General features: G+C 32.2%; 1 protein-coding gene across 7 annotated transcripts in view; it reads right to left on the bottom strand.

Annotated features, from left to right (window-relative positions):
• LOC143233806 (poly(ADP-ribose) glycohydrolase-like) overlaps positions 1-14,888 on the bottom strand; it is a 112,198-nt gene that overhangs the window by 12,087 nt on the left and 85,223 nt on the right. For all 7 annotated transcript variants that reach the window (XM_076470499.1, XM_076470500.1, XM_076470495.1 and 4 more), the window contains 4 exons: positions 14,678-14,769; positions 4,305-4,441; positions 618-765; positions 182-260 (listed from right to left, as the gene is read on the bottom strand). In XM_076470499.1, coding sequence (XP_076326614.1) covers positions 182-260; positions 618-765; positions 4,305-4,441; positions 14,678-14,769 — 456 coding nt within the window. The remainder of the gene's footprint in view (positions 1-181; positions 261-617; positions 766-4,304; positions 4,442-14,677; positions 14,770-14,888) is intronic.

Genomic DNA, 14,888 nt, shown 5'->3' with positions numbered 1-14,888 from the left:
AATCATTCAGCAGATGAATAAGGAAATAAGTACTGGAAGTGAGTACACTTATAAACATGGTTAGTTCAAAATATGGCAATCACCAGTTAAATGGTTAAAGTCTCTCAACGCAAAATATAACTTTACTTCAGATCACTCTTGAAGTATACAAATTTCATATTTTTTTTACTATAGAACCTACCTTGGTGTAGAATCTACATAATTTCCAGACCAAGTAAAGGTACTTCCATACCCACAATACTCATTGTATTGTTCTGCCCCTGTAAAAATAGAATATTCATAGTGTAAGTCAAACACAATTATTGTACCCAACATAAAGTTTGTTTTATTATAATTTTTTTTCCATTATTTTATGTTTTCATATAAGGTTTTGGGTGTAAAATCAGGATCAATATATAAGATATAAATATACACAATGTTGATGAGATGTAGAGATATCCTGGAAAATGTTTTCAAGGATTTAAAGTTGTATCACTTTCAAAGGAACTCAATTCTTTTTTAAGTAATGGTACTTTGCAAAACCGCATTGTAATTATACTGTTTCTGTTCTAATTCATATAAGTTTAATAAACTTTACTCTTTCCAATTTATAAAATTGTATGAAAAATATTTTCTACCTGTAATAACAAGCACTTCTATGTCACCAAGACGTTCAGTGAAAAGACGGGACACAATTAGTTCTGGACATATAACAAAACGTATTTCTTCTTGAACACATCCATGACCAAGCACACCACCTCCAACAAATTTATTGGCAAAGTCTACCTAAGAAAAATTATACATCATAAATAAAATTTTCTTTTTTTTCTACATTAATGTTCCACTCAATGTTTCAAAAATTAACTGACAAAATTATTAAGATACAAAAACATCAGTTAATTTTTTTTAAAAATCCTTAAAATAACATGATACTGAAAACAAAATTAAAAACTTTATCACATTTAGTGTTTCTCAGCACCAAGGTGACAGTGATATTTTATGAAGGACCATAACCTGAATGGTTAAAGAAACAGAAGTGAAAAATGACTAAAATCCTATGCAATATCAGTATCCATAACAATCACAAATACTCAACAAAAGACGAAACTTGCCAAACAAGACCTTTCTTCAGTTCATTTTTACTGGATATATTATATTCTACAGAAACATATATTAAAAATAAAATTAAAACTTAAAATATTTTTAAACTTTAATTTGTTTCTGTGAAAAAGACTCAAAAGTTGTCAAACAAAATATATATGGTATATTGAAAAGTAAAACATTAATTATAATCTATAAGCTTTATAAATTAACACATCTAGAATGCTGTGATAGTTTATAAAAGTTTTCTAAATTTTTAAAACTTGTTTGTAGTACACTACATTTTAACAGTCTGAAGGAAATGAAAGGCAGCTACATTTAGTTACAAAAAACAGACACCAATTGTGATAGATGCAATATTTGAAGAAATTTAAATTAATCCTCTTTTTGCCTTTTACTTTTGTATGATACTTTTGCTGTAAAATGTACAACCATTATTGTAATAGTACTGAAATACTGCTATATGTTATTCTTTGGCCAAGCAAGAATAAATAGTTATACGATAAGAATAAATCACTTTCTCTTACTACAACTTTTAGTTTATCTATGACATGTTTTTGCTAAAGGTTTATACATTAATATAACATGATGTTTACAATAATTAAAGTAGGAGTCCATATTGTGGTTAATATACTTTGTTATTTTTGTATAATATTTCAATGCATTTATTTATTTATCAAGTTGGTAATATATACAAATTGTCACTAGGAAATTAAATGCCAAAATGAGGTACCTCTCTAAATAAACCATAATGCTTTATCACAAGTTTTATTTCTGTTATAGATTTTACAAACAATTTCATATCAACACTAGTCATAACATTCCTATACAGAAATGTATTACCAACAGGTACCAAATGGAAATACATTTTCAGTATAGGAAAATAATAAACTTCTGATACAGTACTTATCCACTTTCACAAGATTTTGCTATTGAAAGCTTCCAAAGGATACTCCTGAAAAATGAGAGAATCAGAACCAAAGGATCAGAAGAGAGGAACCAAACTACTTCTGAACCAGATATACCATTCGCCCAACATTGGAATGTGTAAGACACAAGAACAAAAATATGAGGATCACATCTGATGTGGTAGGAAAGTGATTCTAACCATAGAAACATACTGTAACTCAATCCCACAATGAGAAAGATGTGTAAGCAAATGATACACTCCTAGGTGTAGTGTGGCTGGGGTGTATCAGACCATACTTGATAGGTCAACTACATCCGAAATCTCCTCGTGGGGTACAGATATCCAGAAGAGGATGGAATGAAGATAATGCCATCTGCACATCAAACTCAAGATTCGGGTATTAAAGGGTGTGAAATAAGGATTATCTCTGATCTGTCAATCTGGGAATTGACATATGACACTGAATGGATGTTATCTTATGGAGTAAGTTTCCACAACCGAGGCACAGACCATGACCATCGAAAGAGAATAACATCCCCATAAAAAGAGAATAAGAGACAGTCAAGGGTAGTATCATAACCATATCACTGCTGTGACTCACAACACAAATAAAGTTACTAAGAGAGGAAGATTTCAGATGTTATTTGCGTAATCTCTAAAACCTAAATACATTTCAAGCATTTGTTTTTGGTAAGACTTTATATTTCATGTTACTTTCTATACTCTTAACTATGTGAGGTCTGTAACATGACCAACCTTGTAACCATCATAACAAAATTAAGTAAATATAAATTATGTTTGTTCATGCTAGAATGACTATATATTACAACACCAAAATACAAATGCTTAGTTTGAATAGGTTAAGTCTCACAATGCTATGTATCTTATTATACTGATCTTCCAGTTATGCCTAGCTAACATTACATGACTTGCACTGATGTGGCATATTTTCACTCATGTAATGTATCCAACAGTATATACATTTCATTTATTATACATTATATATATACATATATTATTACTATTTAAAAGTAAAGCAAACAATTATCTTTTCTCACTACAACCTTTAAACTCAATTGCTGCTGGACATAGTTTGCTAAGCCTTTTAAATATTTGCATGTGGAGGATACCAAACTTTTTTTTTTTAGATTTTCTGTATGCAATTCAATAACCAAAAATTTATAAATAACTATACTAATGCCACAAAATTCCACTATAATTTATTAAGCTTAGTAAGTATTTAGATGTAAACAATATGAATCTTGGAACAGTATAAAGACCCAACCTACCTTTTTGAAATCTTCATTAAAAAAAGTATGGTAACATTTTCACAGATTCAAATGGCTGAGAAAACCACTAGGGGGTGATTTTAAGCTGTTTAATTATTCAATGTCAAGTATTGTAGTGTACGTAAGATACCACTTCCAAAAATGTGTTTCATTCAGTACATAAGCCATATATCAGCAATATAAAAAGATTCAAGGTTTTTATTTTATATTCCAACTTGTTAATATTATTAATTTGAGTTCCTAATTTGTATGAAACTACAGATGTCGTATTTTGATGTCACAAACATATGATTTTAAACACTGCTGCATTCAAAACACATCTTGATTCACTAAAAGCTATATTAAGGATGTTTTGTTAATATTTACTTTTAAATTAAAAAAAATCAACTCATATGTGATATTAAAGTTTGAAGTATAATATACAATTTCATTCCAAATTTATGAAACAAGTTTTTAAAACAGTAGTTCAATAAAATTTTGAATACAAGTTAACAAATGCAATGACATGTCCTACGACCAATGACAGTCACAAAAGGGTTAAGATTAACTACCATAAGTTATATAGTGGGTTAACTTGAGCTGTAAATGTTAGGCTCAATTGTTTATTTTTAAATGCCCATTGGAATTTATACTGAGATATAATGTTACTCTTTTATATTTATAATCAATGGCAAGGTAAAAAATTAACTTAATCTGTTTCCTTGTACGTTTGTTTAGGTTACCAAAATAATTTTATTTGAAATTAATGTTTTCAAAATCATAAATTTGCCTTCCTACAGAGCAATGAACATTAAGTTTCATTCACTTTTGCACTATTGCCACTGTATGATTATTCAATAGGAATACTGTTTTTTTTTGCAAGTTAACATATATACATGCATGCATGGACTGATTGACTCGCATTGTTTTTTTGATTACATAGATTTGTTGATAGTTTCACACTTCTCACAACCAAGATATTTCTTTCTACTGTCATACAACATGTTTTTGGTCTTATTTCATAACAGTAAAACAATTATTATTACCTGTAACATCCCAGTACCCTCTACTTCAATCAAACCCTTGGATGAGGTTTGAATCCTACTCAACTTCTGTGTTGAACTCTCCCAGTGTGGTACATTTACAAGGTACTTACGCATGAAGGTAACTGTACCTGTTGGCTCTAAAAAAAATTGATGACGTAAAATTAAAGTATATTTTTAAATACTTGTGGAATAATTTTGACAGTTTCTTAAAAGTCTATAAAAGTTTGTTTTCTAGTTAACATACAGTTGTTAATATTTCATAATTATAGAAGAAAAACAATGGCCAAGCTGATTCATTATTTTAGATTTTGTACATCTGTATGGAAAATAATCATCTATAAAAGTTCTTTAACTTTTTTCTCATCTATTTCTTCATGAATTCCAATAATTCATTCTAAAAACATAAACTGATATAATTTATTTTTAAAGACATATCTTCCAAAGTTTACTGCCTTATTTATAGCATAAAACTTTTATTATTTGGACTTTTTAAATTTAGTTCTTATTAACTTCTTCATAGTAAATTAGTGATAAACAAAAAACAATATTAAATCAATATCTAATAATTTAGTATTAAATTGTAATTCAAGTAAGTGTTTACCTAAAGTAAGACTTTTATTCTTAAACCATTTTCTAAATCAATTTATTAGCTTTCACACAGTAATTCATAATAAATATCTCAAGTGCTCATCACAAAATCTCAGTATCTACATATACAGCAAGACACTCTCAGATGTTGAAACAACTTTTATAAAAGGAACAGTGCATGGGAATATGAAGTGATATGAATTTCATTTTAATGCTAAAATTACCGATTTTAAGTAAAGTACTGCACATTGCACTCCTATATAGAATCTATGGCCTGAAAAATGAGGAAAGAAGTCTATAAAAAAGATTATGGCCATGTCTGATCATAAGACTTTATCACTGATCTTGTGATGTAGGCCAGATGGCACATTCCAGTAAACTTAGGACAATTATGTTTCATGATAAGCTATACCTGTTAAGACTAGTGGTTACAGTTAAAGAATTTTTCACAAATTTTATATCATCATTGGTAATTAATTTGGAAAGCAATAAAATGAGACATAGCATCCTAGCAAATACATTACACAATTATTCAAATTTGAATGCCATGTGAAAAACAATACTGTCCATTTGTATCACAATGTTAGTTTACCTAGGTTGGTTGGTTGGCTAGTTTAGCATTTTATGGCACAAAGCAACTAGGCTATCTGTGCCAAACATCCAGTGAAAAGTAAAGTAAAGTATTAAAATTCATAAAAAGGAATCAAGGTAAAACAAAGCAAAGTTGAATTTTTGAATTAAAAACTTAAATAGTATGAAATCCAGTTTTTCTAACATACAGCAGTAAGAAAGAAACTACAGTATTACTAGTTTTAAAGGACTTTCTGTAGCATAATTTTAATTATTATGACTAACAGGTTACTTCAAACATTAGAGTTCGTCACCTGAAGTTGTCCTTTCTAGTCCTGGTTTCAAATAATTTGACATCACGGCCATTTTCTAATTTCATATTGAACTAGTTGCACTTCAAAAAGAAATCATATTAAAAAAAGATCTAATTTATAAACTAAAAATTTAAACAGTGTTAAAAAGGTAATTGGCATTTTAAACTAAAAACATTTGTAAGGTGGACAGTGTTACCATCATCAATGATACTGTCCAAAGTTATGGATAAACCTTGGGACAAAACATGTCTCAAATGGTGTCATTGTTGAGAGTCGTAATGACAACAAGACAGTAAAATGTGGCTTATTGTGACCTGAGTGTCACAAAGAAAACACATTGGTGCATCAGTCCCAGATAAAAGAAAATGATGAGTTGGAAAACCAATGTGTAGTCTAGTTAAGACAAATTCCTAATTTCTAATCCTTACACAAACAAGATGGCCAAAGTCCAATAGCAGGTTTTATCTGGAAAAGCTTGTTTTCATGTTGCTCACTCTAAGTCAACTGCTAACTAGCATGGAGCTGTTGCTTGAATACAGAACCACAGTCCATGTATGGAACAGGCACAGCAGTGCTGGCGAGCCCATTCCCGTGAATACCATCGTGGTCTGGTATCCAGAAAAACTGGAATAACTAGATGTTAAGGAGAAATGGGCCAGTTGGTTTTGAATATCTGCAAGAACAGGGTGAGAACTAATGTGAAACAATTCTAGGTCCAGCAGAGAACTAAGCGAGTCAGTATGAATGGTGCAATTTTAGTACTGCTTAGCTTCTATGTGATCCAGGGCAACAGAAATGACATACAGTTCAGCAGTGAACACAGAAGCTGTAGAGGGGATTCTGAGTGCAACAACTGGATCACGGCAAAGTGGCAGAGCCCACAGAGTCATCTGAATTTGAACTATCTGAATAAATGGAAATAGATGAATAGCTTGAAAGATGTTCAGCAAATAGAACGTGATACTTCCAATCAGGAATATTCAGATGACTCACTCAAAGAAAGGTCACATATGGGGATAGTAATTAGCCATGGTGGGATGGGCTGATCTATAAATACTGCTATGCCATCCAAGGTACACTGGCAGACTGTCTATTACAAAAATGTGCTACTCACTGAGGAAGGAGAACACAACCCCATGTGGGATGCTGTGGCAAAGGTTGAAATTTTGAAGCATATATTAAAGACAGTTGCAAACGATGAAAGTATAGAGGGGGTTCATGAGACTCTGTGTACAAACTCTGAACTGGAGAAGTGCGGAAGGCCCCTGTGCAGAGACGAAGCTCTGATGGTAAACAGGGTCTAACATTTTTAAGGCTGAAGTCCTGGTGGAGCCATAAACCAGCATACCCATAGTCTAGTTTTGATCAAATAAGAGCATGCTAGATTTTCAGCATGGAACATGAATCTTTCCCCCTCAAGAGAGGACATGAAGAATGTTCAGTGCCCTTGTAGACTTGACACATAGCTGCTTGATGTGTAGAATAAAGGTCAGCTTACTTTCAAAGATAAGCCCCCAGAAATTTGCCTCAGAGACCATGAAAAGCACAATTTCACCAATACAGAGTTCAGGATCAGAGTAAATATCCTGTTGATGTCAAAAGTGCATGGAAACAGTTTTGGAGAGAGAAAGGTTGAAACTACTTGCTATGATCCAGTTCAGTAAATGATTGAGGGCAGTCTGTAGCTGCTGCTTAATATACCTCATATTTGATGACTGAGACGAGATGTGGAAGTCGTCAACAAAGAGACAGTTTGCAACTGTAGGGGGTAGTTGTCCACTGATGCTATTAATCTTTATAATGAAAAGTGTGACACAGCCCTGAGGGGCTCCAGCTTCCTGTGGGAAAGTGTCGAACCCACATGGACCTGGAATTACCAATTCATTAACAAATGTTTAATAAAAATCGGTAAATTACCACGCAACCCATACAAGTGGAGGTCTCACAAGATATCATGCCTCCACGTTGTATCATAAGCTTTCTCAAGGTAAAAAAATACAGAAACAAGATGCTGCTGCTTGAGAAAGACTTCGCTGATTGATGTTTTAAGTCGAATCAGGTAGTCCATGGTGGAGCTCTTTCTTCAGAACCCACACTGTGTGGGTGAGATCAGGTTGTTTGATTTGAGGAACCAAACAAGATGAGCATTAAAAATCTTCTCTAAGATCTTACAGATGCAGCTCATCAAAGCGACTGGATGGTAGTTCAAGGAAATCCTTCCCAAGTTTAGGAAACAGGACTACAATAGCATAGCACCAAGCATCAGAAAAAGTATTCTCCTGCCACATTCAGTTATAATCAACCAGAAGAATAGCAAGAGAGGCAGCAGAGATAGGCACAACATTTAGTAATGAATATCATCAAGTCTGACTGGTGTACTACCAGATTGATGAAAAGCAAATTTAAGTTCCACCAATGTAATGGGGCGATTATAATCATAGAGATGATCAGCCCAAAAGGAAAGAGGCAATTGTTCTGCCTGTGCTTTAATGACTAAGAAAATGGAGGATGAAGCAGAAGCACTAAATGCATGAGAAAGGCTTTCACCAAGAGTATTGGCAATGCTCTGGGCATCAGCCACTTCCTGGCCATCAGAGATCAAGACCAAAAAGGGGATAGAAGTATACTGGCGACTAACTTTACGAATTTTGTCCCATATGATTTTGGAATTGGTGATAGAAAAAATGCTGAAGGTGTATTTAATCCAAGATTCCTTCTGGCTTTGACATCTGACCTGCTGAGCATGTTCACAGGCCTGCTGAAATTCAACGTGGTTTAAAACTGTGAGATACCTACAAAAAGTATCCCAAGCCTGTTTTTGAGCTTTTCTTGTCATGTGGCAGGCAGGATTCCACCAATGATGAGGATACTATGGGAAACATGTTAACGTTTTAGAAATACACTGAGCAGCTGCCTTGATAATAGTCAGTTACTGCTGCCACACAGTCATTTATCAATGGGTTATACATGATGGCAGGATCAAGTTCTGAGAGAGCAGTGGACAGGAGGCCATTTAGCCTGGTACAACTTCCATCAAGCCTCTGGGTAGGTGATATTATTAACAGTCTTTAAGCATTGCACCTCTTTCTCTTCTACCCATTTAAAGCAAGAAATGGAGTAAGTAGGGTGCGGGCCACTACAGTTAACACAGTATGGTTCCAGGTTGCACTCAGAAGTGTTGTGGTCTTTACCACCACAACAAGCACATATTAAAGAACCATGACATGATGTTTTTGAGTGGCCAAACCACTGACACTGGAGACATCTGAAAAGGTTAGGAGTGTAAGGCCATACACCTTGCAGTTCAGATAACCTGCTTTGACTCTGGTAGGATGACATAGTGATGTAAATGCTAATATCAGAATGTTGGTAGGGTCCATAATTCAGTCTTTACGAGTGAAGATTTGGAACACTGAGGTAACGCCTTGGATGGAAAACCCAGTAAAGACTTCCTACTCGGGAATGTGTTTTTAAATCCCTCTTAACTATAACTCCTCTGGAAGAATTCATAGATGCATGAGGAGTAACATCAATGGGTATATCCCCAATGGCCTTTGATTTCAAGAGGAGTTTGGTATGTTGTGGCGAAGACGTTTCCACCAAAATGTCTCCAGAGCACAACTTCTTTACTGACTTTGGGGAGCCAGCAAGTCCCTTTAATCCCTTTTGAATGAAAAATGGAAACATCTGCACTAATGATTTCTCAGATAAGGAATGGATAATCAGAAATCAAGGTGCTGAATCTGGCTGTATTATTGACTGTACAACAGAGTTGTCCATCCATGGTCATTTTTCAATGATATGTTTTTTCAATTTTTCATTATTTATTTATTTTGTCACGAAGAGGAGTATCCATGATAAAGAAGCTACATTTTAGTGGCCACTAACCCCATCCACCATAGACCCCTATGAGGGGATGCATGATAGTGCCGAACAAAGACACTGCAGTAACGCTAGGGTTTCATGAGCACTATGCCCAAACACCAGCATTAAATGCAGTGTCCACAACACCTGTTGAGAACATCCAACACTGGTACTTGGTTGACCCTAGCCCAAGTGTACCCAAGGCTGCCATCTACAGGAATTCAAGGCCAAAGATGGATCCCTCAACCACCAGGATCCTCTCCTCCCCTTCATGGGTCACCACACAGAGCAAACACGTGGGTGGATGTTTAGATCCTATAGGAAGTAAACTGAAAGAACAGAACCTTCTCTGGGAGGTCCCTTAACCACATATACGAATACACACTGAGAGAAGTTTACCTAGAAACTTACAAGATAAGATACAGAAGTGGTAAGACTTGCATTAGTGGTGATTATAAAATTGATAGTATTTGAAACTAACATGGGAGGCTTGGAAAGCAAGAATCAACCAGCCTAACCATGAAGCTAGAAATGGTCTCATAAAATGCATGAGTGGTGATTATATAATTAGAATCATTTGAAGCTACCATAAGAAGCTTGGAAAGCAATAATCAACCTGCCCAACCATAAAGCTAGAGTACGTTATCAAGTTAGGAAAATCACGTTTCTAATTTTTCTTTACTTTGTAAACTGATAAAAAATTTGTAGGTAGATAAGAAACTTTGCAAGGCAACCTTGAAGAAGAGTATATAGATATAGCTTGCTGGTTTGCTTGTTTATATTTTTTTTAAATTTTATGATCTTAAAAATGAATAATGTTCCACAAAAAATTATTATAATTTGTAATTTTATTGTTTTTTGCTGAATTTTGCACAAAATTACTCAAAAGCTGTCGGTACTAGTTGTTACAGACTGGACAGAAAACATTCAACATCATCAACTTATGTGTTACTCTAATCAAATAATGAGAGTTTACTGTCACTCTCAAAATGCATACACAGTCCTCAAGTGTGAAGCATGAATTGTTTTTGGCTCTAACATGGCTCAATTCCATACATCCACAGAATAATATACTAATCACTGGACCCTGATTGGTCCAATGTCTAGTGCCTTGAATGAAACTCATAAAAATTTAATTTCACCAATATAATCCACTTCATACCAAAAATGTTGTTGTTGAAACAATTGGATAATATAAATAGCATCCCAACCTCTACTATGATAATCTGATCCTAGCTGGCCTGAAAAGCACTGGTATTGGTCAAAAGGCTTTGCTGGCATTGAATAAAGAAGATACACCATATTACAGTTAACATATTATTATACATTTTTCTTTACTTTCATACAGTTACATAATTTATACTTATAGTGTAACAGATGTATGTATTTTAATGTTGATGTCTGTGTCAGTTAACTATATATTTAAAAATGCATATAACTGATAGTGTTAAATATGTGTTGCAAAATTCCTGCCTGTTCTCTAAATTTGTCGAAGATTCTCAAGTGTAAGAATCAACAATATATGTTTTACATTATTACCAACTAAACTTTTTAGAACTTTGCCTAAAGTTTATAAATAGATGTGCCAGGAGACAATTTTCAGAATATTGTTGGTTTGCTATAGTTAGTATATTATAAACTTTAAAAGCTATAACTATGATAAACACTTACTAATAGGAAAAACAACATACATTTGACCAGGAAGTTTATACATTTCAAACCATTCAACTTCAGAGAATTAACTTCAGACATTAGTATTTCTATGAGGATATTGGTGAAAGTTAGCTTCAAAACAGTGTGAGGCCAGCCAAGAACAGAGCTTGCTAGCTTCCTCTCAAGAGGATCGTACCTGAGTATCAACATACAATTAATTCGTTTAGTGTGAACCATCAAACAAATATTCAGTTCTAGACCATGTAAAAGACTCAGTGTTGTTTATAAAATTTTTGTACATAAATCATTATTTGTAATAATCATTGTTACAAATTGTATTGCTGTTTGCATATTAAAATATATTTGTGTTAAGAAAGAAAATTGTGTGTATCAATCTTGTTGGTAAATACCATAAATTTGATACATATCAGCATTCACTTAACTTCTAAATTAAAATTTTCAACTAAAAATTCATAATATGTAACATAATAAATTGGAGGCTTGTCCGAGATAAATTAAAATACGTAACACAACAAATTAGAAACTTGTTTCGAATACATTATAATATGCAACAATGGGTAATGTCAACATGAACAAATATTAAACATCAACCAAATAACCTATTTTTGATTTTCTTAAGATGCTATATTTTGTTTCATTCATTTGTATTCATTTTTTATCAAGTATGTAAGCCATATTTGTAAGAGTATCTAAATTAAAAATATAGGATACATTTTTGAAAAACGATTGTGCAGCATTTACTGTTTTTTTTTTGTTTTGTTTTTCCCCTTTTAAGTTTCTATTCTTGTATAAGAAATAATTTCATTAAGCCAGCAGTTGAGAGAACTGTGTTACAGTGGTATAATATGATGTCATTGGTTATGTGAATGTTACCATATTTTAAATAATTTTAAATTTCAAATTCTCATTGTCTCATCAACTACTTATAAGCCTGAAAATGAGCAGTGTATAAATGTGTCTGGACAGTATGTTGTTATAAAAAATAGACAGATCCCAGCAACTGACTTGTACTACAAAATATTGGTAAAGGGAATCTTTTTTGTACTGTTACATAGTGATAATCATAGTATGGTTCACTAAGAAAGGGGGAGAAAATGATCTTTTCAAAAATTTTATATATATATTTAGAGGCACAGTTTACAGTAATATGGATATTTCAAAGCAGACTTATATCTGTATTGAAATACTTCACTTCTGGGTTAAGTTCAGTAACTGAACTAAAAGAATGTAACAAGAACTACAAGAAACCATGACAGAAATTACACTTTGGATATACTAAATGTTGAACAAAATCTACTATGATGAAATAAAAAACAATTCTTGATAAAAACAACAAAAATACAAAAACGTATGTACAGAAAAGATGCTTGAGTGGAGCTTAACCATTTTCAGATTTCATGTTCATTTGAAACTTGCCAAAGCATTGAACCAGGTGCAAAATGATAAATTCCAATTTACTACTAACTGTACATTAAAATATTAAGTTCAAGGCTTTTGTTTATGTTATAGAATAAGTGTGACTTGATAATGTATCAAATTGTTTTATCACATGCACACACATATCTTTGGAGGCTATCTTTCTACACAGATTTACCTGACATACGTACTGATATTTAGCGAACAGAAATGCTCAAAAAAATTTTAGTTTCACGATTACTATCTATCTATCTATCGCTCTTCTTTGAGTAAAAATCTCCCTTTTTTTTTATAAACAGACCTATAATTACAGTTATTGTATTTATTGTTTTACAATAAATAGAAAGTTAAATTTTCAATGTGTACAACACAAACTTTAAGCACCTATAACACACTTTATATCTTTGTTAATCAGCAATACTTTAGTACTTCCCACAAGTAAGATTCAGATTTTTTTAAAGAAAACAAATAAGAATAGCAGTCACATTAAAACCTGTTTGGATGTCCCACATATTTTTTTTCAATTTTACAAGAAAGTAAACATGTTTCCATGTTATACAGTAAAGATACAATAAACCACTTTTGAAGTTTTGCATACAGGAGTATATTTCTAATGAAAGAAAAGTAGTTTAAAGACCAACATGTAATTATGCATTTAACAGTACCATACACCAGGATAAACACAACCAGTTTTCAAATCCTGATTAATCATGTAGATCTAAAATATCCTGGTATGAACATCATAACATATGCTTAATGCAGCTGTGTATTAGGCAAGGTAAAAAAGAAAAAATTAAAGTAGTGCCTGTGCAAGGTATTTCACAAAATGTGTGAATAAAGCCAATTACAAGACATGTGATAATAAACCAGTTGTAAAGTTCCATATATAGAATTGCATTAAACAAGACATAAGACAGATATGTTTAACAACACGATAAAATTTTAAAATCAAATTCCCATTATGTCTACATTTTGCACTCAATCTAGAGACCATTATTTGCCCTCTACTGAACAGAATCTATGAATAAACCAAGTGTTTGTACAAAATATCTATAGCTTACCCAGTATTCAATGCTTATATAATGTATGTATTTAGCAAATAATTCTATAATAATAGGTAGAAAACTATTGCATTACTGACTTTAAGACACATTTTATGTATTTAAAATGCAAATTATCTAGTCAAGATAATTTCAAGACTGTGAAAACATTTATCCATAGCATGTTTACAAATTTTGATTCAAATTAACATTAATATTTTTCTTCTAAAACCACCTCCTAATATAATGCAGGAATTGATCAATGTTATCCACCTTCAATACTAAGATCCCAACAACTTTTAAAACATACTTTGTTATGCTATTTATCCCCCCAAATTGTTGTTAGTCCATGATTCTGTTGATTGTCCCTAATACAAATAACACAAACACAACTACACAAATAAACCACTTCACTAATTACTACAGAGGGCCTCTAAGTCTTTTATACAGAAACGAGTGGTTTCATCTAACATTTTTATTAATTCTTCACAATAAATGTTGATTCAAGCAAAAACACAAATATATGCAAAATCATACAGACTACACGAGGGTCACTTACTGTTTTCTTTATTTGTTTTGAGAGAGACAAGTGAAACAATTTTTTTTTATTTAAAGTAAACAAAACAAAACAAAAGAAAAAGAAAAAGAAATTTACTGTATAACACCTGACAAATGAAGGTGGTTTATTTGTGGTAAATGGCATTTATAATAGTGTATTACAGTTGTATACTGTAGTCATTTAGTAGATATACTTGATTATCTTTACCAAAGTTTAGAATAGTTGTAAATTTTAAAATTCAGTACATTTTTAGCCATTCACATTTTGGTTCACAAATTACTTATTTATTAATATTTGATGATTTATTCATTTGATATATATATAAATGTGTGTGTGTTTTTTCCTTACCTTTGATAGTGACTCTCTTAAAGTAATTAATTAAGCATTTTAGTTTTTCAGCTCCTTTTTTGTTTATACCATTTCTACCTCCAGCAAATAACCTAATAAAAGAAACAAAGCCAAATTTACATATTTATACTTCTACATACAATGAAATACACATGAGGAATTTGAGTTAAAGTTTAGATATATTCACAAATGTGCATTATTTTAGAGCAGT

This window comes from Tachypleus tridentatus, chromosome 12, assembly GCF_004210375.1.
Source record: "Tachypleus tridentatus isolate NWPU-2018 chromosome 12, ASM421037v1, whole genome shotgun sequence".
Lineage (NCBI taxonomy): Eukaryota > Metazoa > Arthropoda > Merostomata > Xiphosura > Limulidae > Tachypleus > Tachypleus tridentatus.
Note: the sequence above shows the minus strand (reverse complement) of the source record. Positions and strands in the feature narration are given on the sequence as shown.